Source organism: Microcaecilia unicolor, chromosome 6 (genome assembly GCF_901765095.1).
Source record: "Microcaecilia unicolor chromosome 6, aMicUni1.1, whole genome shotgun sequence".
NCBI lineage: Eukaryota > Metazoa > Chordata > Amphibia > Gymnophiona > Siphonopidae > Microcaecilia > Microcaecilia unicolor.
This window is the reverse complement of record NC_044036.1, coordinates 172,165,751-172,192,187: the sequence shown is the minus strand read 5'-3', so window position 1 is coordinate 172,192,187 and position 26,437 is coordinate 172,165,751. Positions and strand designations below refer to the sequence as shown.

At 43.7% G+C, this 26,437-nt stretch overlaps 1 protein-coding gene across 1 annotated transcript in view; it reads left to right on the top strand.

Annotated features, from left to right (window-relative positions):
• IARS1 (isoleucyl-tRNA synthetase 1) overlaps window positions 1-26,437 on the top strand; it is a 451,726-nt gene that overhangs the window by 43,465 nt on the left and 381,824 nt on the right. Inside the window, exons 6-8 of the mRNA XM_030205292.1 lie at window positions 6,657-6,774; window positions 9,932-10,079; window positions 13,183-13,270. Coding sequence (XP_030061152.1) covers window positions 6,657-6,774; window positions 9,932-10,079; window positions 13,183-13,270 — 354 coding nt within the window. The remainder of the gene's footprint in view (window positions 1-6,656; window positions 6,775-9,931; window positions 10,080-13,182; window positions 13,271-26,437) is intronic.

Below are 26,437 nucleotides of genomic sequence, written 5' to 3'. Positions count from 1 at the left end.
GCCCTTAGCTCATTAAATTTAAATCAATTTCAAGAAGGGCTGCTAAATTGATAAAGCATGTTGCACATACCTTACAAAAAAGGATTAAGACACTCATATATGTTCTAGGTTAGAAGGGAAAGGCAGCGGGACATGGTAGAAGCATCAAACATATATTTGAAAGACTTCAGCAGAGTAGAGAGAGGTGAAATTTTCTGTATAAGAAATTTTAATGTTCTGTTGGAAACTTTTTTTCTTTTTGGAGGCTTTAGGGGATGCAGCTCTGGATTCCAGTTTGATCTGAGGTACTTGTGTGTGGGTGTAGGCTATGTGCTGTGAAACTGTCCTCTGGCTGCGCTGTTCTACTTTCCTGTTAATTGCAGTTCTTTCACTTTGATGCTTTTTTCTTTTTTAAATGCCTAGACCTTTTGTAGATCAGGTGATATATTAAGTATTAATAAACTGTAATTTGAGGGCAAGTTTGGGAGGAAGGTTCAGAGAAAGCATGAGAAGACTTCTTTACAGAAAGGATGTCACTACCTCTGCCAGCTATTTCAAGCATCTAGTAACAAAAACCATGATATAATTTGAATGCACAGTAGTGAGGGCAAGTGCGACACAGGTAAAAGAAATGGAGGATTGTGTTCTTAGTCATATGAATCTTTGGAGGGCTAGTGAAGAGAAAATAACAAGCCAGTGGGCAGAAAGTGCTGGATGAGTGCATCATAGTTCCACAAAGGCTAGAGGTATCTGCATGAAGTGGCCATAATATCAGTGGTGTGGCTGCATTAGGCTTTCAAGAAGAACCCTGACATCAGTGAACACACTTGGGACAGGTGTAGAGGATGTGTTAAAAAAAAAAAAAAAGAGCTGAGAAGTTGGGTAAGAAATGGTGGGAGCTGGTTTATATGAATTTTTGTGTTGATCTACCTAAAGTGGTAGAAAACCGGAGAGGAATGCAATTGATAGACTGATTGGGGTAGTGGGCGTATATCTGCCATCATTTACTATGTGAAGAGTTTTCCTAATTCATGACTATGGAAAAATGCTGAGTATATCTGCCCCCCCCCCCCCGCATTCCTATGCTTCAGTTAACCTGCTTCATTTTCAGGTGGTTTGGCTAGTTGTGATGTCACTAAATGTACTAGTAAATCTGCTGCGCTCCTGCCCCCATTGACTTCTGCTGGACTACAAGGGATACAGGTAAGCCCCAGGAGGGGCCTACCTGGATGGTTGGAGAGTTGAAGGGCCTTCTTTCTGTGGGCATTTAGAGGAGGGTGGGGGAGGGAAGGAGGGAGTATTGTCGGGGAGAATGGACTCTGGGGAACTTAAAATTTTTTTAATAATTATGCAGTTCCCAGCCCAATATTCAGCTGGGCCGCATAATGTTTATGTGGGTCCTGGCTGAATATCAGCTAGGCCTGCGTAAGTTCTGTTGCACAGCCCACCCAAAATATTTCCCCAGTTTTCAGTGCTGGTGCATGGACATGGCCTGTCACTGAATATCGGGAGGATAATTTAGCTGGCGATGGTCAGTGTTTAAAAAAACGCTGACTACCAGTGGCTGAATATCATGGGGAGAGTGCTGTAGGTTCCAAAAAAGGGTGAACAGATCTAATCTGGCAGAATTTGTAAAAACATTTAATAAATGTAGCAGAAATATGGGAATGAAACGTAAGGTTTGCACCCAAAGTCTAAAATTCGAACTGAGAAATATACAAACTGTGTATTCTTCTTATGACTTTGTAATTCTTTATATTGTTACTATTAAGCCGCACTGAGCTTGCCATGTGTGAGAGAACGCGGGGTACAAATGTAATAAATAAATTTTCAATATGAAGCAGAAAAATAATGCTTCTCTTTAACTCCTTAGTGCAGGTGCAGAGTTGAATTGAGCAAAGGTAATGTTCTTCCAAACTTTTACATGCACCAAGTGGGGAAAGTGTGTAAAGCATGGCTCATGGAATTTTTTTACAATACAAAGAAGAGACTATACAGGTCCGCAGTACACAGGGACAAGTAAAACACAAAGCAGATCAGAAGTTTTTGAATAAAAACACCTGACGTGGCCACGTTTTGCCAAAATGGCTGCATTAGGGGTAAAACACTAATAAATAAACATACAAATTAAAATTATATCTAAGATATAAATAATAAAAATGAACAAATTCAAATCATGCATACAGACATGCCCAAAAACTAAAAAACTTAAACTGTGATTGTGTACTCATATTCAATGGTAACATAAAAACTTTAAAACATACATTATAAATGTATACCTATGAGCCTGCAAAAAGAGCCGAAAAACTGAATTGATGGCTGAGCGTTTAGGCAGCAAATACTCTTAGGAAACGTAAATTTCTAACCTGTTTCCCTATGGATATTTAAATGATATGAATCTTGACTGGTTATGTATCTACAGTGATAATTCACAGAAGTGCTTAAAATCCTAGCTTTCCTGTAATGGACAGTGATAGTTTAATTGATAAAATCTCTCTAGAACAACATATCTTAATAGCTTTTTGTTAAGAGACTTTATCTTCAGTTCTATATTATTCCTGTATATACGATATATGAAGTCTTCTTTCGATGACCTTTTTTTTTTTTAAATGGTGTGAAACATATTTGAGAAGGCTAAGTGATATTTGCCTTGTCCTAGGAACTTTTCATTCTCTTTATAAATTCTTCTTCTTCCAAATGCCACAGGATGGAAACGTTGGGAGTTTTAAGTGTTAAGGCATTCTCTGCACTTTTGTCCCTATATGTAGAAAGATTTCCTGTTCACTTTTGAGGGCCCAAAAGTTTCTGGGCCATGGCACATTGAAAAGATTTTCTTCAGTCATGAATCCAAGTATGGCTACTGAGTTTATAATCCAGCCAGCCATAAACATTTAAGCCATGGACTGATAAAGAATCCTACAAGAGATTGGTTGTTTGGGAACTAGACCCAGATGTGTGCTAAGTATAAATGCAAGATTTGAAAACTATTTTCTGTGCAAAAGGCATGCAGTACTATAATTTAAAGCAGGGGTTCTCAACCCAGGCCTTGAGACACACCCATCCAGTCAGGTTTTCAGGATACCCACAATGAATATGCATGAGGTAGATTTGCATATTAACTGTGGATATCTTGAAAACTAGATTGACTTGGTTATGTCCCAAGGACTGGATTGAGAACCCATGATTTTGGGGGTCCTTTTACTAAGCTGTGGTAGGAAGTGGCTGACCTGCAGTAGTGTGGGTGCGTGGAGTTGCTACTCGTTGAGGCCACTTACTACCGCGGGAGAAAAAACTCCCAAATTATTTTTAATATGGAGGTCATAAATGGCCATGCACTAATACAAAAAAATAAATAAATAAAAACAATTGGTTTACAGCCATTTACTGTAGTGCCTGAGCCCTTACTACCTCCTATTTAGAAGGCGGTAAGTTCTCACGTGCTAACCGGGCAGTAGTTGGGCAGCATATGGCACTGCCTGATTACCACCGAGCATGCCTACTTCCCACCAATGTTCCGTCTAAGCGAAGTGCATGAGCAATTGCTGATACGTTTTAGGAGCATCGCTCGCAGATTTTACATGGTAGCTCAGAAAATTATTTTTTTGTGCTATATATAGAAATTGCCAACACTGGCATTCAAAAATTGTTGTTTTTTAAAACGTGTTGCTCAGAGTCAAAAATGTTTGCATGTACAGGCCACTCCTTAGAGGAAACATTCCCCCCCCCCCCCCCCCCGGTGCTAGAAAGTACTAAATTATTTTCTAGCGCAGGAAAGGGTGTGTGGCAAAAAACAAAACTACTTCTGGGCGCCTGGGTGCACCCGGCGGTAGTGCTGTTTTGCCACGCAGTACCCATGTGGTAGCCCTACTGCCATTTAGTAGAAGGGCCCCTTGTAATAGACCCTATCATTGTAGCCAGCTTGTGCAGGCTTGAAGCTAAATGCTGACTTGAATCTTAATATCCTGAAAAAAGAGGACGTTTGCGCAAATCTAGATTCAAAAAAATATAAGAAGGCTAATTTGAGCCATTCTCAGCTCAGATCAAAAATATTCTTTGCATTTTCCAGGACTCACAAAACTATAAGTGGATACTGCAAATGCTGGTTAGAAGCCATATCAATGGAAATTAAGTGATAAGAGGTTTTCAGTGCAATGCTATAGCCTTAGTATAGCCCTCTTTGATCTTATTAGCTGTATTCAAACTCCATCAAAAAAAATGCTTTAGTCAATGAGCTATACAAATAAACATTTCAGAGCTATTCATGGGATTCAGGATGTTTTGTGTCACCAGGTTGCATTGTATCACCATATCCTTTTATAGCTTGTACACTTGTGAAACTTTCCAGTTTTTTTTTCTTTTTAACGATTTTTATTTAGGATAAAAGTAACAGTACAGCCACCGCTGAAAAATATCACAGTGCAAATGCTACATACAGTAAGGTATATGTGAACAATTAAACAATAACATAGGAGCGAACAAAACACCGACAAGCATAGGAAACAAAGCAACTTATGATTCCTATTTTATAAACACTTGCTACCACCTGTCCCCATTTCATATAACTCCATAAAACAACTGTGATTGCCTTTTGTCTGGACTTAAGATTCCAGGCCATCTTATATAGCATAAATGTACCTAGGACTTCCATATCCACCCATCCCCTCCCCTTCCCAGGCAGAGAACCCCGACACAGCCCATCATTAAGAAATAAGTCATTACACTCCTGAATTTATTCAGCACTGTACTTCTCACCTTGTGTGAGATAGCTTGTAAATAAAAGTTCCAGATGGACAAAAAAAGCCAAGGATAGACTGTGTCTCCATTTTTTTTCTTATATATGCACCACCACTGAATACGTTTATCACACAAGGCTGAAGATGCTAGAGCTCAATCAAACCTAATCATAAAATAGTTTTCTTTAAATAGTTTTATTTATTTATTGGGATTTATTAGCCGCCTTTATGAAGATTCACCCAAGGAGGTGTACAGCAGGTACAGTTTAATATAAAACTTACAAGTTTGTCAACAGCATAACAATAAATAAGGAAAACTTGAAAACACAGATTGCAACCTTATAATAGGACTTCCATGAAACAGGATCAAAAATATACATATTTGACAGTACTGAAGTTCAAATAACAGAGACAAAGAAAGGAATAAATAGATATGAAAAAAGTGGACTCTGTACTACTGGACATGTAATATTCATGGTTTTGAAGAGTTTGGATAAGCTCTGGAGGAAAAATTGATGTGTTAGCCACGTAGGCTTGGAAGAAAGCCACTGCTTATGCCTGGGAGTGAACAGCAAGGAATGGATCTGCTCTGGGTATTTTCTAGTAACCTGGATTGGCCACTGTTGACAGAATGCTAGGCCTGATGAAATTTTGGTCTGATCTAGTATGGCACATCGTATACTATTAATGCTAGAAAATCCATTATGATGATCAGAGTCTTGATATCCTAACGCTTTCTAGTTGTGGCCCAATTTTTCCTCCTAGTAAATATTCCAGTTCCTTAATTAAAACAGCACTAGCTAGAGTGTGCGGAAGAATTTTTTTTCTCTACTTCTAATGCTTGGTTTATCCTTTATTTCTCTTCAGTTTATATATTCAGAGCTGGGGCAAGAGTAGTGAGCACTCTAGGCAAGCCTGCAGGCTGCCTCCCTCCTCAAAGATTTTGATAAACCCCAATTCACAATCTTGTAAAAATGCAGCTTAAAATATACACTGATGATTTTTTGAGTTTGTGTGGCTTTCAGGACTTATTGTTTTTCTTTGACTGCAGTTTTCTATGCTGCTGGGGAATAGGGTTCGATTCCCACTGCAGCTCCGTGTGACCCTGGGCAATTCACTTAGCCCTCCATTGTTACAGGCACAATATATAACTTAGGTTGTGTGCACCTTAGCGGGGAGGGGGAGGGGCGGGTCCTGGAACTAGAGGGATGCCTGGAACTCGGAGCACAGGGAGGGAGGCAGGTAGGGGGGGGGCGTGGAACTCGGAGGGAGGCAGGTAGGGGGCATGGAACTCGGAGGAGGGAGGGAGGGGGCCCTGGAACCTTGCTAGCGCCCGTTTCCTTTCTGTTGGAAACGGGCCTCTTTTACTAGTTCTTTATAAACCACCTTGACTCATGCTCAAAAGAGGAGCTGTATCAAATTAGTAAAAATGATAAACGACCAGTAAACTGTCTGGTCTTGCCTAATGGTTGGGCTGCCCTGTATATATTTTCACAAATATTTTTGAATAAATGGTATGAGAGTTTGCATTTAAAAATAATAAATATGATGCTTTATGAATAAGTAGTGAATGAAAACAAATTAGATTAGTAAAATGCATGTCTTTATAGAAAAGTGAATAAGTAATTTTGCTTTATCTGCAATATATGTGGTCATATCATCTGCATGAAACAAAAAGTGAAGCAATCATGTAATTTTCTGAAGAAGCTCAGAGTGGGGGCAAGCCTGAATCTGAATTGTTTTCCTTTTCCTCCTTAATAATTGTATCAGCAGGCAGTTTAAGGCAGGAGTAAATGAAGGATTGAAAATGACTGCTGTATACACGATTTTGAATACTGGTGTCATTTTGTGCTTATAGATAGTGGCTTTGTAGGTCATTTCAAGCTTTTCTTGGGATCCTACAGCAGTGTTAATTTACCATTTCCTTGTATGATTGCTTTTTAGGTGGGTATTCAAGCAGCTATATGACAAAGGATTGGTCTACCGAGGGGTGAAAGTTATGCCTTTCTCTACTGCATGCAACACTCCCCTTTCCAACTTTGAGTCTCATCAAAATTACAAGGTATAATGGTTAGGTGTTTTCTGTATGCATCATTTATGCACTTTGACATTAAAATGGGAAAAATCTAAAAATAGAAGCATTGCAAAATATTGCAGGACAGGGTTAACATAAGGAAAGCACCGTTTGGTGCCAGTTATTTCACTTGGAATCAGGCTGTTGTCAGGGGTCCCTCTTCGAAGTTTCAGCTTCCTCTCGGAAAGGAGGGCACCTCCTTCAATTCAATTTTTGACCACATACTGGCAGACACATTAGGACTTATAGAGCCAGTTGGAATTCGTTTAGCAGCAGCAGCAGCACCGTAGAGGCACATCGGTGCTTGAATACTGTATCAAAAAATGTTTAAAAATAAATATAAAATGACCTAAACCTCTCCTAAGTCACACATCTCAATTTTTTTTTTAACCATTGCCACCTAACCCAGGTCAACGAAACATGCCCTGGTTTCATTCTACCCCGCCCCCACCATTGCATGCAGAGAGTTGTAGTTTTGATTTTCTTAGGGCAATCAGTAAGAAAATCAGATATACAAATCCATGCATGCATGGAGCAAAATCATGACTGGATCAGTCTGTTGGACTGATTTGGGGAAGGTAGCTATTGTATCTTTCATCTGTCTGTCTCTAATTACTCCATAGCTGGCCTTCCTTAGTCTGTAGCTGTTTCTCATTCTCTCCTACCTCTCTGCAGCTGTCTCAACCCCTCTGTAAGACCTAGTCTGTAGCTGGGTGCATGACCTTTGGGTGCCACCACATGGGTTCTGCTGTTTGGGCACCAGTGACCTTTTGGCACTTCCATATGGGTGCCAGACTTTTTTTTTTTTTTTTTTTTGAGCACCCAAATGGCATCAAAGTTCTCTCTCTACTTCCCCACCTCTCTACCCCCACACTCACCTCCAGTACAAGGTACGCATCCTTAGATCAGAAAGGATATCATAGCTACCCCAGGCAGTGCCTGTAGGAAGCATGGAACAGACACCTTACCTTGGCTGTACCATTCCATACAGTCTAATTTTTACCTACCCTAAATTACCCCGCACATTGAAGGTACATGGCACACACTGTTTTTGTTTTAAAGCTGAGGAGGACTGTGCTCTTGCTCCCTTTTTTTTTTTCTAACTCCTTCACAAAATAGTCTCTTAAAAACTCTTCTCTGTGCCCCTCCCCCAATCACTGCAGTAGTTGGAGAAAATGTTTATCCATCTCTGGCTGCTGATTGAATCATTCTGCTGGCTATAACTAGTCGAAGGCAGGAGGTGAATCTTAGCAGCTGTAGCAAGCAGAGAGTATTGAATTGTCCAGCTTCTGCTAGCCAGCTTGGGTTTTGGGAAGTCTTAGCAGACTTAGAGAAGCCTCTTATAGCAGACATCTATAAAATGTATATTCATTGTGGATATCCTGAAAATCTGACAACACCTGCCTCCAGGACTAGATTTGGAAGCCACTGGCGTACATAAAGATAATTGTTTTTGTTATATTTGTACCCCACGCTTTCCCACTCATGGCAGGCTCAATGCGGCTTACATATTGTATACAGGTACTTATTTGTACCTGGGGCAATGGAGGGTTAAGTGACTTGCCCAGAGTCACAAGGAGCTGCCTGTACCTGAAGTGGGAGTCAAACTCAGTTCCTCAGTTCCCCAGGACCAAAGTCCACCACCCTAACCACTAGGCCACTCCTCCACATAAAGATAATCAGGTAGAAACTGATAAATAGTTAAGCCACAATATAAAATCTAGTTTCTAGTAGTGGTTTGCAGGAAATGTGGTACAACTTATTGAAAGGAGCATTCATTTTCCAAACAGTAACGTTTTAAGACATGGCTTATAGAATCTGAAAAATGTCAGGCCTGTTGGGGAAAGATTAAAGAGTTTTTGGGTAAAGTCTTAGGGTAGGCAGCCTGAGTATGGAAGGTGTACTCTTGGTACACCAGTTTATTTAGAAGTTAAAAATAAAGGGTCAAAATTACTCTTAATGAAACATATTTGATTGGGAGCAAGGTGTTATACATTGTAGGCTAGGTTCTATATATGGCGTCTGAAAATTCCACATGGAAAAAAATACATCTAGGCGTATTCTGTAAAGTACGCCTAAATTTAATAGAATAGACTTAAATTTCTGCGCAGTATATAGAATAACGTCGAGCGCCTCTCCACATGGCCATTTATGCCATGTTTCATTGGCATAAATCCCGATGCCTAAAACATACTATTGCTTATGTTTGATTTATTCTTACTGTAAATCGCCTTGAGTGAATTCCTTCAAAAAGGCGGTAAATAAATCCTAAAAACAAATATAATATAAAAAACTGATGTGTATAACTTAAGACAGTCAGTAATACAAACTCATAAATGTTTCCTTTTCCTCCACTTTGAAAAATAAAAAAAGGATAAAAATGAAACAGAATAGGGCAGAGATTCCCAGTCCTGACTTGAGGACCCAGGCCTCTTGGGTTTTAAGGATATCTTCAATGGATATATATTAGAGATTTGCCTGCACTGCCTCAGCCACATGTGACTAGGGTTCCCCCAGGAGAGTTTTGGGAACCACTATAGTAGGGGATGGAATGCTGCTAGCAAGAGCCTCAAACCCACAGCTTATTCAGACTCAAGCCATTTTGGTTCCCCCTTTCTCTTTATTTCTAATTTTACTGGGATTGTAAGTGATGAATAGATGATGATGTATCATCATGTTACTAAATGTCAGAAAAAAAGGTAAGAAAGTTTGTCATATCATTGATTTGTACTTTAATTTTATGCTCCTGTAACTTCCCTTGGTTTATAACCTGCTATATTTGTGGCCAAAGACATCAAAGTCCTTAGAGGCCACCATCTCATCTTTCATTTGTTTTGTACTAGTACTGTACAAGAAGGGTATATAAACTTCCTCAGTTGGTAGACCTGTTATGCTAGCCTCTTTGAATATTAAGACTAAAAATGGTTTTGGCCAGAGCAGATTTTCTTGTGCAGTATTAATTTCATTGCAGTATGTTGGTGAGCCCAGGCAAAAAAAATGCTGTGAGTGCTGGTTTTGAAATGGTTCTTTTTACCACCAGTATGTGCACCTTGCTCCTCTCCCCCTGGCTCTAAAAACTATGCAGACAAACTACACAATGTTGGAGAGATCTTTTCCACTGTTTTTTTTCTTCTTTTAATTTGAGGATGTCCAAGATCCCTCTGTGATTGTGAACTTTCCACTAGATGAAGATGAAACTGTCTCTTTGGTGGCTTGGACAACGACGCCATGGACTCTGCCGAGTAATCTTGCTCTCTGTGTTAATCCAGACTTACAATATGTGAAACTCAAAGGTAAGTACCGAGTTCTGTTTGATGTTTTACTGTATATGAGCTGTAGCACGAGCAATTTAAGTGGCTCGAGCCCTCTCCTGGCTGCTTGAATTGTTTTTAATGTCGACTGGATGATTTTTAGTAAGGTTTTATTAAGTACACAGTTCTGTTGCTTGTAAGTGACCATTAACTTGTTACTGGTTCCCCATCGTTGAATCAGCTACACAGGTGGGTGATGCCATCTGATGCTGCTAAGATGGAGTGGCTCTCTCCAAGCCCAGAAAGAATTGGAAATCTTTTCAAGCATGTACAAGAATTTCTGCCTTGCCCTTTCCCCACTTTGATGATTGTCTGTTCTCATCTGTGCTATGCCCAAGTGTGTTTAAAGCTTTTTCCTTGTTGCAAAAGCGTAGTTAACCATTAGTAGAAACTTGGGGCTCTGTTTACTAAGGTGCGCTAGTGTTTTTAGTGCATGCAGAAAATTAGCGTGCGCTAACTGTAGGCGCCCATAGGAATATTGTGGGCGTCTACATTGCACGCTAATGGTTAGCGCATGCTAAAAGCACTAACTCGCCTCTAGCGTAGCTTAGTAAATGGGGCTCTTGGTCATGCTATCTGTTAATTTGTGCCAGCAGGGTTCAAACATCGCCCTTGCATAACTGGCATAACTGATTCTCATATCAAATGTTACCTTGCCTCAGACCTTCACAAAATGTAAAGAATTGTTTGCGCTGCGGAAAGATGAAACCAAGAACTTAAAAGTATAGAGTGCTGTTTTGGAGGCATCAGTGAAGCCAGCTTATTCACGAGTCTTCTGTGGGGGATCGTATCAAAGGCTTTGCTGAAGTCCAAGTAGATTACATCTAGCGCATATCCTTTATCCAGTTCTTTCGTTACCCAGTCAAAGAAGTCAATAAGATTCGTTTGGCAGGATTTTCCTTTGGTAAAACCATGTTGCCTCGGGTCCTGTAACCCGTCGGCTTCTAGAAAGTTAACTGTCCTTTCTTTCAGCAGCAACTCCATTATTTTTCCTACCACCAACGTGAGACTTACCGGTCTGTAGTTTCCCCACTTCTTCCCTGTCTCCACTTTTGTAAAGAGGGACCACATCCGCTCGTCTCCAATCCCGCGGAACCTCTCCCGTCTCTAAAGATCTATTAAATAAACCTTTAAGAGGTCCCGCTGGCCCCATAATATTAACCTAAAGTGGTCCTCGGTAAACTTGGAGCTCTACGAGAGTCCCAATAAAACAAATTTAGGATCACAGGGAACCGACATGTTTATCACCTTTAACAAAAGTCTAAAAATATATTTATTGAAAGTGAATTAGAATAATCTCCCGTCTCTAAAGATCTATTAAATAAATCTTTAAGAGGTCCCGCCGGCCCCATAATATTAACCTAAAGTGGTCCTCAGTAAACTTGGAGCTCTACGAGAATCCCAATAAAACAAATTTAGGATCACAGGGAACCGACATGTTTATCACCTTAACAAAAGTCCAAAAATATATTTATTGAAAATGAATTAGAATAAACACAAAACCAGTCTATTGTAAGACCTGACATGACCATGTTTAAGCTCACACCTGTGTCAGGGGTAATAAAATCTGAAAAAGTATTCCTGTCAAAACTTCCTTCTTTAATGCATGCTACTGTTTTTAATAATTTTAATCCTTTTTGCCAGTGTAGACAGATCCTGGTTTGAACTACCTTAATAGTCTGTAAGATCAAGTTTTGTGCAGAAATGAGGAGCTCACTTAAGCCACAAGCCACGTGTTCTTGTATGGCACATCCAACTGGAAGTCAGCAGCTCCATTTCAAAGACCCTCTCCTGCTCTGCAAATCACTCAAGCAGTGAGGAGGCAGCCATCCTTTTCCAGGCTCTCAGAAGTACACTCTGCCCAGCCAACAGAAGTATTCATCCATAACAGCATTGCTCAGAACACTTTTTTGAATTCAGCGGGATAAAGAGTTTTTAGTTGAGGGTGTGCAAATCCAGTCTTCGAAAGTCAAATTAGTTTGGTTTTCAGGGTAACCAATGTATATTCAAGTTTACCTGACTTATGGACCAAATGCATGTAAGTGAATATTCAGGGTAGGTATTCAGGTGATGAGATCTGTTTGCTGTCTTGAATGTGTACCTCTCTTTTCTTTGACTTCATCATAATGATCAGAACCCCACAGTCAAAAATTGAATGTAGTAGTTTTGATCCAAGATAACTGCTTAATACTGAGCCTTAAAACAATCTTCCCTATTCACTTTTTGAATGCTGGAAAATGTCATGCTAGTAGTGTTGATACTATTAGATTATAAAAAAAATTAAGAATTTTTGTGAAGTTCAGCATATACATTTTTGAGTTTGTGCATGCTCAGGGTACGTAATATTCTGCTTTCATTGAACAGTATTCATGGAATAACCCCCAAGTTCTGTAAATGGCGCCTAAAGTTGTGCACGATAATTTGGCTGCAGGTCCGATAATGGTACTTAACAACCAATTAATGGCACTAGTTGACTTTAATTAGAATTTATGTGCACAATTTTCTAGGTGTATTCTATAACATGGTGTGTGTAAATTCTAATATTCGCGGGGCGTGGCCATGGGTGTGGAATGGGCAGATTGTGGGTGTTTCAAATTATGCGCACTATTATGGAATACACCTGATCTGCACCTAAGTTAGGCACAGGTATTTGGGTCTGGTTTTAGGTGGCTTAAATGGGTGCATCTAAATTTTAGTCGCAAGAACAGCATATGAACATATTCATATGTTCTGTAACTTTAGGCATGGTTTATAGAATCGCACTATGCGTGTGGTTTTCCGGCACCAATTTTTAAGGCGCCGTTTATAGAATTTGGCCCTAAGTGAAGTATGCTACAGAGACTTAACTTTGTAGGTGAGATTGGGATAAATCAGTGGCACTACATATTTTTTTTTGCGACTTGGAGGTCCATCAGAGCCCAGGCCCTTCCAGACTGACTTTATTGTAGTTAGAGGTATAGAGAAGGGGGGATGGGAAAGGAGGGTTTATGTAAACACCATGTTCTTTGTTGACTTGTTTGATATGTTGTTTTTCAATAAAAGTTGTTTCAACAGATATATATATTTTTTAATTGTTTTTTCATAGATAAAAGCACAGGAAAAATTTATATTTTGATGGAAGCTCGGCTGCTGTCACTTTACAAAGCTGAAGGTGAATATGAAATACTTGACAAGTAAGTGGACAAACCATTGGCAAACTTCTTTATTCTTTTCCAATTTTGATTGAACTTCCCACGTTCCCTAAGAATGTGAGAATTATCGTTCTGGGTCAACTGAAGGTCCATCAAGCTCCTTATACTGTTTCCAACAGTGGCCAATCCAGGTCACAAGTAGCTGTCGGGGTTCAAAAAGGTAGCTAGATTCCATGCTGCTTACCTCAAATCTGCTTTAATAAAAGTGTATAGAGTTTTCCTCCAGGAACGTGTCTAAACCTTTTTTTTTTTTTTACCCAGCTGTGTTAACTGATTGTAGCCAGCACTCACCAATGTTTCTGTGGTTGGGATCCTTGGGTGGCTCCTATGGAGTGCTCACTCAGGTCACGACCCCAAAAGTATATTTCTTGACCCTTTTGGGGGAAGCTTTGACTTATACCAGATCCTTGGGTAATGAATTCCAAAGCTTAATTATGCTGAGTGAAAAAACACTTTCTCATATTTATTTTACATATACTACTTAGTAATTTCAGGGCTTGTTCCCTAGTTAGAATAAATTACCAATCTACATTTACCTGCTTTACTCCACTCATGATTTTATAGACTTCTGTAGACCCCCCCCCCCCTTAAAAAAAAATCTTGCACTCACTGATGTAGGACGAGCTAAGGAGTTCAGCATTTAAACAGTGACTAAAGTCACTTTAATCTGGCCTTATCCTCTTTCATGTCTGTTCACTTGAGTTAGAACCTGCCGCAACCCTTTTCTCTGCTAGTTGTGATAAGGTGGTTGGCAGGGGTAGGGGGAGTCTATTTATTCTGTGCAGATCGATTCCACTGCAGGAAAACGTGAGTTCTGCCCCAAAGCATTCCAACTCCCTACTAGCTCAATGAGATGAGATGAAGGCACATTTGAGACTGACACAAACCAAAGTAAGTGTCTCAAAGTGATCACATAGTGTAACTGGAGGAAAAAGATCTCAGTATTAGCGGTTAATGTCACCCATTTATTGGCCAATACCACACAGGTTATAAGAACCTCCAATTAATTGTATGTAATCAAATAATGGCCAAATACAATATACTTATTGCAAAGGTGCAAAAACTTATAATTTCTTCAGAATCAACAACCTCAATGTCTCACAATAAAAAGTGGTATTGAACTAAAGTCGGGGCTTTTTTACCCTGATGCAGCCATTGTTTGCCAAAACCCTGACCACTGTTGTCCATCTTAAGTTTTGATAGTACATCTTCTCTAAGTACAAGCAGGAGAGATGAATCTTCACACATGGGTAATGTTATCTAAAAGGGCCAGCACAGGAACTTTTCTTTAGCACTTTTTCCAAAACTTTTGAGAAAATGCCTCTTCCCACTTGCTGCTGTTTTGTGGGACCCCATCAGTCCTTAGTTTTCTGTGGATCCAGTCAGATGTTTTTTTGCCTCACGGTTGCCTTAGTGTTTACTTTCAACTGAAAAAAAATTCTGCCTTGGGTATAAGTCCTATCGCGGTCATGTGGTCTTTTCCCTCATAGGCTGCCCTAGCTAGGTTTTGCAGTCATTTAAGTTTTCTTTCTTTTTTCTCATCAGCTTGTTTTTGGTCATTTTAGGCTTCTGGTTCCTGTTCGGATAGTTTTTTTTATCATTTAATTCATTTAATTTCACTGCAGGTATTTTTCAGGATGATATGTCTAAGAACCTCTTCAAAGAGAAGGTATTGGAGGCAGCTATGCTTAACAGTCAGCATAGTGACACTCTTAAGACCCTGTTCAGGCCCACTTCTGATCTGGCTTCCTGTTCTAAGAGGTATCAGTGATGGGCAGTGGAGTTTTTGCTATTCCCAAGGCTTAGGTATCCTCCACCCTTACACACCTCACAGGGTAAATAGGGGTTATTGCTTCTATCCCAGGCTGATCTACAGCCAAACCAGGGACACGGTTTAGACTGCCTCCAGGAGAACATAGCATCAGCCTGTGTATTCATTCTGGTTGACCTTCCAGTGGTAGGGAAGTTAAAATATTTTACAGACAGATGGTCTCAGACTAGTGGGTTCTCAAAACAGTCCAGATAGTATCTTTTCTCCAAATTGCCCCTTGAGAGCATCAAGATCAAGCTTTCAGAATCGGGAAATACAGTACTTTAAAAAGTAAATGTTTTCTCTCTTGCAGGCAAATGCAGTCAAACCTGTTCCTTTGAGGAGAAAGAGGGCAGGGGTTTTATTTCAAGTATTTCTTGATCAGAGAGAGAGTGAAGGATCCCATCCTAGACCTAAGGGCCCTGAAATTTTCTCACCAAACAGTAGCTCAGGATGGTTTCCTTAAACTCCCTAATTTCTCTTCTTCACAAGGGGGACAGGTTATGTTCTTTTGACTTAAAGGATGTGTATATCCACATTCAGATGTGTCCAAGTTACAGGAAATATGAGTCTTGTCATACGGAACTACCACTACCAGTGTTGCGTTATGCTTTTTGGATTCATGCCAACTTCTTGCATCTGCACAAAATGCCTGGTGGTTGTAGCAGTGTATCTACGCAAACTGGGGATGCATGTGTTTCTCTGTTTGGATGATTAATTGGTAAGCACACTTCTCAAGAAAGGGCAGCTAAATCAGTGCACTTATCTGTTTGAGGGTTGCAGTTGCTAGGGTTCATCATAAACTATCTCGAGTCTCTCAAGCCCAACACAGTGATTTGGAGTTCATAGGAGTCTTGCTAGGCATGACTCAAACAGCTTTCTTCCACAACAAAGGATTCCAATGTTGGTATCCATTGTGAAAGTCAGTCAGAAAGTATTAGCTGATAAATGTTGAGGATACTGGGCTACATGATGTCCATAAACCATGAAACACTCTTGCACGTATTCATTTGAGGCAGACCCAATGGACCTTTGTCTATGGGGAATTTTCGAGATGACGTATTTGTCGTTAGTTCTTTGCAGATTCAGATTCCTGATAGATGGCCCATTCCAACCTGCTGAAAGGATCCTTCAAATGCAAGCAACTCTAATGACAGATGCATCCAAGCTGAGTTGGGGAGCTCGTGTAGATGGGTTTCATATCCAAGGGTGTGTGATCTGCTCAGGAATTACTTCATCAGATGAACTTTCTAGAGCTAAGGGCAGTATGGAATGCTCTTAAGAGTTCAGAGATCGGTTATCCAACAAGGCTATTCTGGTTCAAATAGGTGGCCATGTGTGAACAAGCAGGGTGGGATAGGATCGTACATCATATGTTAGACTTTTAGAATGTGGAAATGGGCCATTTCACACGGAATGTTTTGTAGAGTCGTAAACCTAGTAGGAAAGGACAACATCTTAGCAGACTAACTGAATCAGTACTTCCTCATAAGTGGTCCCTAGATATCAAAATTGCCTGTAAGACCTTTTGAGAATGGAGCATCCTCTTGGTAAATTTTTTTACCATAATGTTAAGAAGAATGCCTCACTTCTGCTCCAGAATATGGACATATGGCAAACTAGCCTCGAGTACCTTGTCTCCAATACAGAAGAAAGACCTTGTGTATGCTTATCCTCTAATTCCCTTCATATTGAGGACTCTTCTGAAGCTCAAGCAAGACCCAAGGAGTCATAATCCTTATTGCTTCTTATTGGCCAAGACAGGATCTTTCCATCTGAAATCCAGTGAGAGTGGACTATTTTCCAATGCTGATCATGCAAGACCAAAGAACATTATTGCATCTCAACATATCAAGTCTTTAGTTTTCACAGCTTAGATATTGAGAGATCAACATTGGCTTCTCTGAACTCACATGACAGTGTTTCCCCAGATCTTGCTGGTTGCCAGAAGAGATTTGACTAGAAGGGTATACTGTTTTAAGTGGAAGAGGTTTACCATCTGGTGTGATGGTAGGGTCCTAGTTCCCATTTCTTGACCACACAAAAACTGCTTAAATACCATCTGCAAATTTCAAAGTCAGATCTCAAGACAAATTCTGTTAGGGTTCACCTTAGTGCAATTGGAGCTTATCAGGTCAAAGGTAAATTGATCTCTGTTCAGCTTTTAGTTTGATTTAGGCAGGGTTTGCTTCTATTGAAGCCTCCTTTCAAGCCATCTTCAGTGTCATGGGTCATAGTGGTGGTCTTATCCAGCTAATGAAACTGCACTTGAGCCACTGGATACCTGCAACCTGAAGTACCTGAACTAGAGGGTCTTATTTTTGGCGGTAGTCACGTCAGCTCACAAAATGAACTCCAGACCCTAGTGTCTGATCTGCCTTAGGTTCTGTACACCCATCCAAAGTTCCTTCCTAAGGTAATGCCTGAATTCCATTTTAACCAGTCAATAGTCCTATCCACCTTTTTTCCTAAATCCCATGCCTACAAAGATGAAAGTGCACTGCACACTTTGGACTTTGACTTTCTGTCTGGAGCAAACTGAAGCCATAGAGGGTCCACATATTTTTTTTTGTTTTTGACTCCAACAGGATGAGAGGCTGGTATCAGCAAACACACACTCGCCAATTGGCCACCAGTCTGTATTTTTCCTTCACTGACTCTTGAGGGTCATGTCATGGCTCACAATGTAAAATCTGTGGTGGCATTGGTGGCCCACTTGAGGTCAGCTTCCATAGAAGAGATTTGTGGGGCTGTAACATAGATTTTGCTTCATACATTCACGTCACATTGCCTAGAACAGGATTCCCAAAATGACAGTAGATTTGGCCAGACAGTCCTCCAGGATCTATTTGGGCTTTAGGATTCAACTCCGTCCCCCTATACCCATTACTTTCTATTCCAGGCTGCCTGAAAATTCATAGTTTAAGGCATGTAGCTACCAGAAAGAGTTTTGGTGTTTGGTTGTTGCAGCATCTCTGGTTTCATTTTTCCTTTTTTTTTTTTCTGTAGCCAGGGAGTTCCATGTGTGAGGATTTTTCTATCCTGCTTGTCCTTGGAGAAAATATAATTCTCCGAGGACAAGCAGACTGCTTGTTCTCACGACTGGGTAGACGTCTACAGCAGCCCCTCCAACCGGAAGAAAAGTCTCGCGGGAGGTCCCGCACGCGGGACACGCCCACCGTGCATGCGCAGCCGTCTTCCCGCCCGTGCGCTCCCGCTCAGTTTTTTGTTTTTCCCCCGCGCGTGGAGAGAGACGGAGTTTCGTCCCTCTCCCGTGTCAGCCCTGGAAGACCATTTTCGCGGCCTTGTCCGCTATTTTGTGTAGCGCTTTCGTGTTCCTTTTCCTCTTGTTTCCACAAAAAAAAAGAGAAGTCTCCCTTCCCCGTCGAGTTTTTTTTCTCGCCCTTTCTTTTCACTGTCGTCGCGGCCTTGTGGCCGAGCGTCCGAGTTTCTTTTTGTGGCCTTTTTACCGCCACCATCGATGGTTTTGACCTCTCCGACGCGATTTCTCCATCGATGTCCTCGAAGGTCCCGAGCGGCTTTAAAAAGTGTGGTCGGTGCGGCCGGCAAATCTCGCAATCCAATACCCACGCTTGGTGCCTCCAGTGCCTCGGGCTGGAGCATAATTCCAAAGCGTGCACCTTGTGTCTCGGCTTGAAAAAGCGGACACAGGTTGCGAGGCAAGTTCTTCGGGACCGTCTTTTTGGAACTTGCGCCAGCCCGTCGACGTCGGCGGCATCGGTGCTGACTGCAGGAACTTCAGCATCGGTACCGGTGTCGACGACTTCGGCGCCGAGCATGGCATCGACCCCAGGAGTACAGGTTCCTTTGGCCCAACGACCTGCCAGTGATGGGAGCGGGGAGCAGCCGAGTGGGCCTCCACCCGCCTCGGCTGGTCTTGCCGTCCAGGACCATTGGGACCGAACCCTGTCGGACCCGACCCCGAGGAGGCGTGGGGACTCACGTCCTCTTCGTCGTGCTGTGGAGCGCCGATGACTGGCATCGGAAGAAGCTTGCGAAGAAGCACCATCATCGGTTGCGCATGGCACCGGCAGCTCCGGGATGTTGAGAGACTCGGCCCCGGAAAAGCGCCGACGCCGGGAGGAGCGCTCCCCCTCCATTGAAGAGGTTTCGATGCGCAGGTCGTCGGGCACCCCGGTACCGTCTCCTGGACCCGGGCAGATTCGGGCACCGACACCTACACCGGCCCCCCAGCCTCTCCCGACAGCGGCCCTGAACGAGTGCCTCCGGGCCATCCTCCCAGGTATCCTGGAGGGGCTGCTGCTGCGGGAGTCCACCTCGGCACCATCATCGGGGACGTGGTTCCTCTGAGTCGAGACGGGCCTGGTTGCGGACTGAGGTTAGAGAGCTCATGTCCGACACCGAGGAGGGGAGGAGGAGGATCCCAGATATTTCTCCTCCGAGGAGTCTGCTGGTCTTCCCTCCGACCCCACGCCTTCACCGGAGAGGAAGCTCTCGCCTCCAGAGAGCCTCTCCTTTGCTTCCTTTGTCCGGGATATGTCTGTGAGCATTCCCTTCCCAGTGGTCACTGTGGATGAGTTGAGAGCTGACATGCTCGAGGTCCTCGATTATCCATCACCACCTAGAGAGTCTTCCACGGTACCGTTGCACAATGTCCTGAAAGAGACGCTGCTTCGGAACTGGTTGAAGCCCCTATCTAATCCCACCATCCCCAAGAAAGCAGAGTCCCAATATAGAGTCCACACAGACCCGGAGTTGATGCGGCCTCAGTTGCTGCATGACTTAGCGGTTGTGGACTCTGCTCTCAAGAGGGCCAAGAGTTCGAGGGATACCGCCTCGGCGCCCCCGGGGCAGGAGTCTCGCACTCTGGACTCGTTTGGGAGCAAGGCCTATCATTCTTCCATGCTCGTGACCAATATCCAATCATACCAGCTCTATACGAGCATCCACATGCGGAATAATGTGTGGCAACTGGCGGACCTGGTCGACAAGCTCCTGCCGGAGCAGGCCAGGCCTTTTCAGGAGGTGATCAGGCAGCTTGAAGGCGTGTCGCAATTCCTGTCCAGGGGTATTTTTGACACTTGTGATGTTGCATCCAGAGCCGCTGCTCAGGGTATAGTGATGCACAGGCTCTCATGGCTGCATGCCTCTGACCTGGACAACCGGACCCAGCAACGGCTGGCGGATAATATTTTTGGCGAGAAGGTCGAGCAGTTGGTAGAGTAGCTCCACCAGCGGGAAACTGCTCTTGACAATCAATCCCACCGGGCGCCTTCAGCATCCACCTCCACAGGTGGACGTTTTTCCCGGGCTCGGCGGTCTGCACCCTATGCCTACAGTAAGCGTAGGTACAACCAGCCGGCCCGAAGGCCTCCTCGGGCACAGGGCCAGCCCCAGCGCGCTCGTTCCCGTCAACAGCGCACGACCAAGCAGACCCCTGCAGCTCCACAGCAAAAGCAGGGGACGGGCTTTTGACTGGATCCACGGGAGCATAGCCGCCATAAAAGTGCCTGAGCCGGACGGCCTGCCAGTCGGGGGGAGGTTGAAAGTTTTTCACCAAAGGTGGCCTCTCATAACCGACCAGTGGGTTCTCCAGATGGTGCGGGTACACCCTGAATTTGATTTCCACTCCGCCAAATTGCCCGCCGGGAGCTCAATCCTTCAGCTCCCACCACAGGCAGGTACTTGCAGAGGAACTCTCCGCCCTTCTCAGCGCCAACACGGTCGAGCCCGTGTCACCCGGGCAGGAAGGGCATGGATTCTATTACAGGTACTTCCTTGTGGAAAAGAAAGCAGGGGGGATGCGCCCCATCCTAGACCTGAGAGGCCTGAACAAATATCTGGCTCAAGAAAAGTTCAGGATGCTTTCCTTGGGCATCCTTCTTCCCCTGATTCAGAAAGACGACTGGCTATGTTCCCTGGATTTAAAGGATGCTTATACCCACATCCCGATACTGCCAGCTCACAGACAGTATCTACAATTCCGTCTGGGAACAAGGCACTTCCAGTATTGTGTGCTGCCCTTTGGGCTCGCCTCTGCACCACGGGTATTCACGAAGTGCCTCGTAGTGGTTGCGGTGTACCTCCGCAAGCTGGGGGTGCATGTGTTCCCGTATCTCGATGATTGACTGGTGAAGAGCGCCTCGGAGGCAGGAGCTGTTCGGTCCATGCAGTGCACTATTCAACTTCTGGAGCTACTGGGTTTGTAATAAATTACCCAAAGTCCCACCTTCAGCCAGTCCAATCTCTCGAATTCATAGAAGATCTGCTGAATTCACAGACAGCTCAGGCCTGTCTCCCCGAGGCGAGGGCACAGAACCTTTTGTGTCTTGCCTCCTGGGCCAGAACGTCCCAGCAGATCATAGCTCGGCAGATGTTGAGACTCCTGGGCTATATGGCCTCTACAGTCCACGTGACTCCCATGGCTCGCCTTCACATGAGATCTGCTCAATGGACCCTAGCTTCCCAGTGGTGCCAGGTCACCGGGAATCTAGAAGATGCCATTCGCCTGCCCACCAGTTGTCGCAATTCGCTGCGCTGGTGGACGATTCGGACCAATTTGACCTTGGGACGCCCGTTTCAAATTCCTCAGCCGCAAAAAGTGCTGACAATGGATGCATCTCTCCTGGGGTGGGGGGCCCATGTTGATGGGCTCCACACCCAAGGGGTGTGGTCCCTCCAGGAAGCAGGTCTTCAGATCAATCTCCTGGAGCTCTGAGCGGTCTAGAACGTGCTGAAGGCTTTCAGAGCTCGGCTGTCCTTCCAAATTATCCAAATCCGGACAGGCAATCAGGTTGCAATGTACTACATCAACAAGCAGGGGGGCACCGGATCTCGCCCCCTGTGTCAGGAAGCCATCAGGATGTGGCGCTGGGCATGCCAGCACGGCATGCTTCTCCAAGCCACGTATCTGGCAGGCGTAAACAGTCTGGCCGACCGGCTGAGCAGACTCATGCAACCGCACGAGTGGTCGCTCCATTCCAGAGTGGTACGCAAGATCTTCCGAGAGTGGGGCACCCCCTCGGTGGACCTTTTCGCCTCACAGACCAACCACAAGCTGCCTCAGTACTGTTCCAGACTACAGGCCCATGGCAGACTAGCATCAGATGCCTTTCTCCTGCATTGGGGGAGGGCCTCCTGTATGTGTATCCTCCCATACCTTTGGTGGGGAACACCCTACTGAAACTGAAGCAAGACTGCGGCACCATGATTCTGATCGCGCCCTTTTGGCCCCGTCAGATCTGGTTCTCTCTTCTTCTGGAGTTGTCCTCCGAAGAACCGTGGAGATTGGAGTGTTTTCCAACCCTCATCTCGCAGGACGAGGGAGCGCTTCTGCACCCCAACCTTCAGTCTCTGGCTCTCATGGCCTGGATGTTGAGGGCGTAGATTTTGCTACATTGGGTCTGTCCGAGGGTGTCTCCCGAGCCTTGCTTGCTTCCAGGAAGGATTCCACTAAGAAGAGTTACTTTTTCAAGTGGAGGAGGTTTGCCGTCTGGTGTGACATCAAGGCCCTAGAACCTCGCTCTTGTCCTGCACAGACCCTGCTTGAATACCTTCTGCACTTATCGGAATCTGGTGTCAAAACTAACTCAGTAAGGAACCACCTTAGTGCAATTAGTACTTACCATCATCGTGTAGAGGGTAAGCCCATCTCTGGACAGCCTTTAGTCATTCGATTCATGAGAGGTTTGCTTTTGTCAAAGCCCCCTGTCAAGCCTCCTGCAGTGTCATGGGATCTCAACGTCGTCCTCACCCAGCTGATGAAACCTCCTTTTGAGCCACCTAACTCCTGCCATCTGAAGACCTGGAAGGTCATTTTCTTGGTGGCAGTTACTTCAGCTCATAGAGTCAGTGAGCTTCAAGCCCTGGTAGCTCATGCTCCTTATACTAAATTTCATCATAACAGAGTAGTCCTCCGCACTCACCCTAAGTTCCTGCCAAAGGTGGTGCCGGAGTTCCATCTGAACCAGTCAATTGTCTTGCCAACGTTCTTTCCCTGTCATACCCGCCCTGCTGAACGTCAGTTGCACACATTGGACTGCAAAAGAGCATTGGCCTTCTACCTAGAGCACAGTCCGCCCAATTGTTTGTTTCTTTCTACCCCAATAGGAAGGGGGTCGCTGTCGGGAAACACACCATCTCCAATTGGCTAGCATTTCCTTCACTTACGCCCAGGCTGGGCTGACTCTTGAGGGTCATGTCACGGCTCATAATGTTAGAGCCATGGCGGTGTCAGTGGCCCACTTGAAGTCAGCCACTATTGAAGAGATTTGTAAGGCTGCGACGTGGTCATCAGTCCACACATTCACGTGACATTACTGCCTCCAACAGGATACCCGATGCGACAGTTGGTTTGGGCAGTCGGTGCTGCAGAATCTGTTCGGGGTTTGAATCCAACTCCACCTTCCTGGGCCCGGTTTTATTCTGTTCAGGCTACAATCCCAGTTAGTTGTTCTTCGTAAGTCAATTTTTGTTATGTCCTCGCCATTGCGAGGCCCAATTGACCCTGTTTGTTACTTTGAGTGAGCCTGGGAGCTAGGGATATCCCAGTCATGAGAACAAGCAGCCTGCTTGTCCTCGGAGAAAGCGAATGATACATACCTGTAGCAGATGTTCTCCGAGGACAGCAGGCTGATTGTTCTCACCATCTCTCCCTCCTCCCCTTTGGAGTTGTGTCTTTCTTATTTCTTTGTTTGTCAATATAACTGAGCGGGAGCGGTCACACACGGGCGGGAAGATGGTCGCGCATTCGCGGTGGGCGTGCCCCGCATGTGGGACCTCCCGCGAGACTTTTCTTCCTGTTGGAGGGGGCTGCCATGGGCGTCTACCCAGTCGTGAGAACAATCAGCCTGCTGTCCTCGGAGAACACCTACTACAGGTATGTATCATTAGCTTTACTTATCTATAGCAGGTGTTCTCCGAGGGTAGCAAGATAGAAATCCTCATTTTTTTGTTTTAATTACATTTGTACCCCGCACTTTCCCACTCATGGCAGGCTCAATGCGGCTTACATGGGGCAATGGAGGGTTAAGTGACTTGCCCAGAGTCACAAGGAGCTGCCTGTGCCTGAAGTGGGAATTGAACTCAGTTCCCCAGGACCAAAGTCCACCACCCTAACCACTAGGCCACTCCTCCACTCCTTCCTCCTTCCCAAGGAGTTGTAGTCTAAGAAGCTTGCAGTGGAGTAAGAGGGTGCTACATGGCAGTGGTAGGTGGGAAGAGGTGCACATGCGTGGTGAGATTTTTGTGAAAGTGCTGGAAAAAAATTCCCGTGTGGCTCTGTGAAAATGACATCTCCATGTCTGAGGATTCCTATCCTCCTCACTACAGGTAAACAACTGTGTTATATTGTGAGATGTGCATATGAGGTGGTCGATTCAGAAGAATTAAGAGGTTATTTTTGCACTTTTGCAGTAAATGTATTATATTTGGACACAATTTAATTACATGTTATTTTTGCACTTTTGCAGTAAATGTATTATATTTGGACACAATTTAATTACATGTTATTTACTGGAGGTTTTTTTAAGACCTGTGATGGTATGACTTATAAATGAGTGATATTTTATTGATCATGTTATTTATTGAAGCCTTTTTCCACCACTTTTTTACTTTAAATGATAAATTTGAGAAACTTTTATTTTGGTTTGTGTTAACAATGTTTTCCCTATTTCTCCATTGGTGCTTAGTTTTGAGATTGAATCTGTCTCCCATGTGGCAGCATTGTTGCAACATCTCAATAACATTTAGACTCCAGTCTTTATTCTATCTTGATTTAATGACCTTCGATAAAATGCTTTACTTTTCAGATATGTATAGCTGAGTAGTCTTGTAAGTAGTAGTTTTAAGGTCCTGTTGAGATGCAAGGTATTAGAAAAGATCAGCCTTCCACTGTATGTCAGGCTTCTATTCCCTTTTGGCAAGACCTGAAAGCTCTAGCTGATGTGGTCTTGTGCTTTAGCTACATGATCTACAGATCTTTTCACTGTCTTCTTGTAACCCTTCCAGTTTTTGCTATTAGCAGTTCTCTCTTAACCTGTATTAGTTTATATTTTCCATCTCTGATGCTTTTTCATGAGTTTATATCCATTTTGCCAACTTACCCAGTGGGACTTCATAGAATTGAGCTTCGTTACAACTTGAAGTAGTCACTAGGGCTGTAGATGACAGGTAACAAACCATAAGCAGTGTGCATTCATTAATATGTAAGAGCTGATTAGGAGTAAATTTGAGTAATCTTGACTACATAAAGTAATGATATGGGGGTCAATATTCAAAATAATTTTAACTGTCTGGGCCAAACGTGTGTATTCAATAGCCCATATCTAGATAGTTCTGGTGAATATTTGGACAGACCTCTGCAGCTCTGTTTAGTTAGTGGCGGGCAGAACCGGGTGTTAACTATTATTCGGCGGATAGATATCCAGTAAATTTAGGACAGCAGAGAGGCTGCTGTAAATTAGTGGCTCTACCTGATTAAATTAGGATAGCCTCTCTGCTGTCTTAAGTTAACTGGACAGCTATTTGGTTACTGCGGCTGAATAATCGGTGGTGCTGGGGTAACTCCTTGCAGGCTGATGGTACCCATCATCTGCCAGCGTGGGATAAACATAAAGGAATCCTGCTCAGAAGGAATGGATCCTAAGGAGCTTAGACGAGATTGGGTGGCAAAGCTGGTGGCGGGAGACGGAGATGGTGCTGGGCAGACTTATACGGTCTGTGCCAGAGCCGATGGTGGGAGGCGGGACTGGTGGTTTGGAGGCGGGGATAGTGCTGGGCAGACTTATACGGTCTGTGCCCGGAAAAGGACAGGTACAAATCAAGGTAAGATATACACAAAAAGTAGCACATGTGAGTTTATCTTGTTGGGCAGACTGGATGGACCGTGCAGGTCTTTTTCTGCCGTTATCTACTATGTTACTATGTTTAAAGAAATGCTGACCTCTGCTGGCTGAATATTACCCTGTTTGTTCCCCTCCCCCCCCCCCCCCCCCCCCAAAAAAAAAACCCAAAAACCCAGCAGTGAAATGCAAGGAGGCTGGATTTTACATATATTTAAAAGTACTGAGGACAATAGTCAAAGAATGTGTGTGGTTAACTTGGGATATACTTTATACAGTAATTTTCTGTAAAAAAAAAAAAAAAAAATCAGGGCTAGACAAGGCATAACTTTTGGCCAGGCACCTTGATGCATAGCCAAAGTTATGCATTTAAGAGGCAGCAGCTAAGGAGGCATTCTGTGAAGGTGGTGCATAAAATTATGCAGCCAGTGTTATTCAGATAACTCCATCAGTATTAAGTAGTCTTATGCACATAAATGTCCTAATTTAATAATTAACTTATCTGCATTTAAGTTT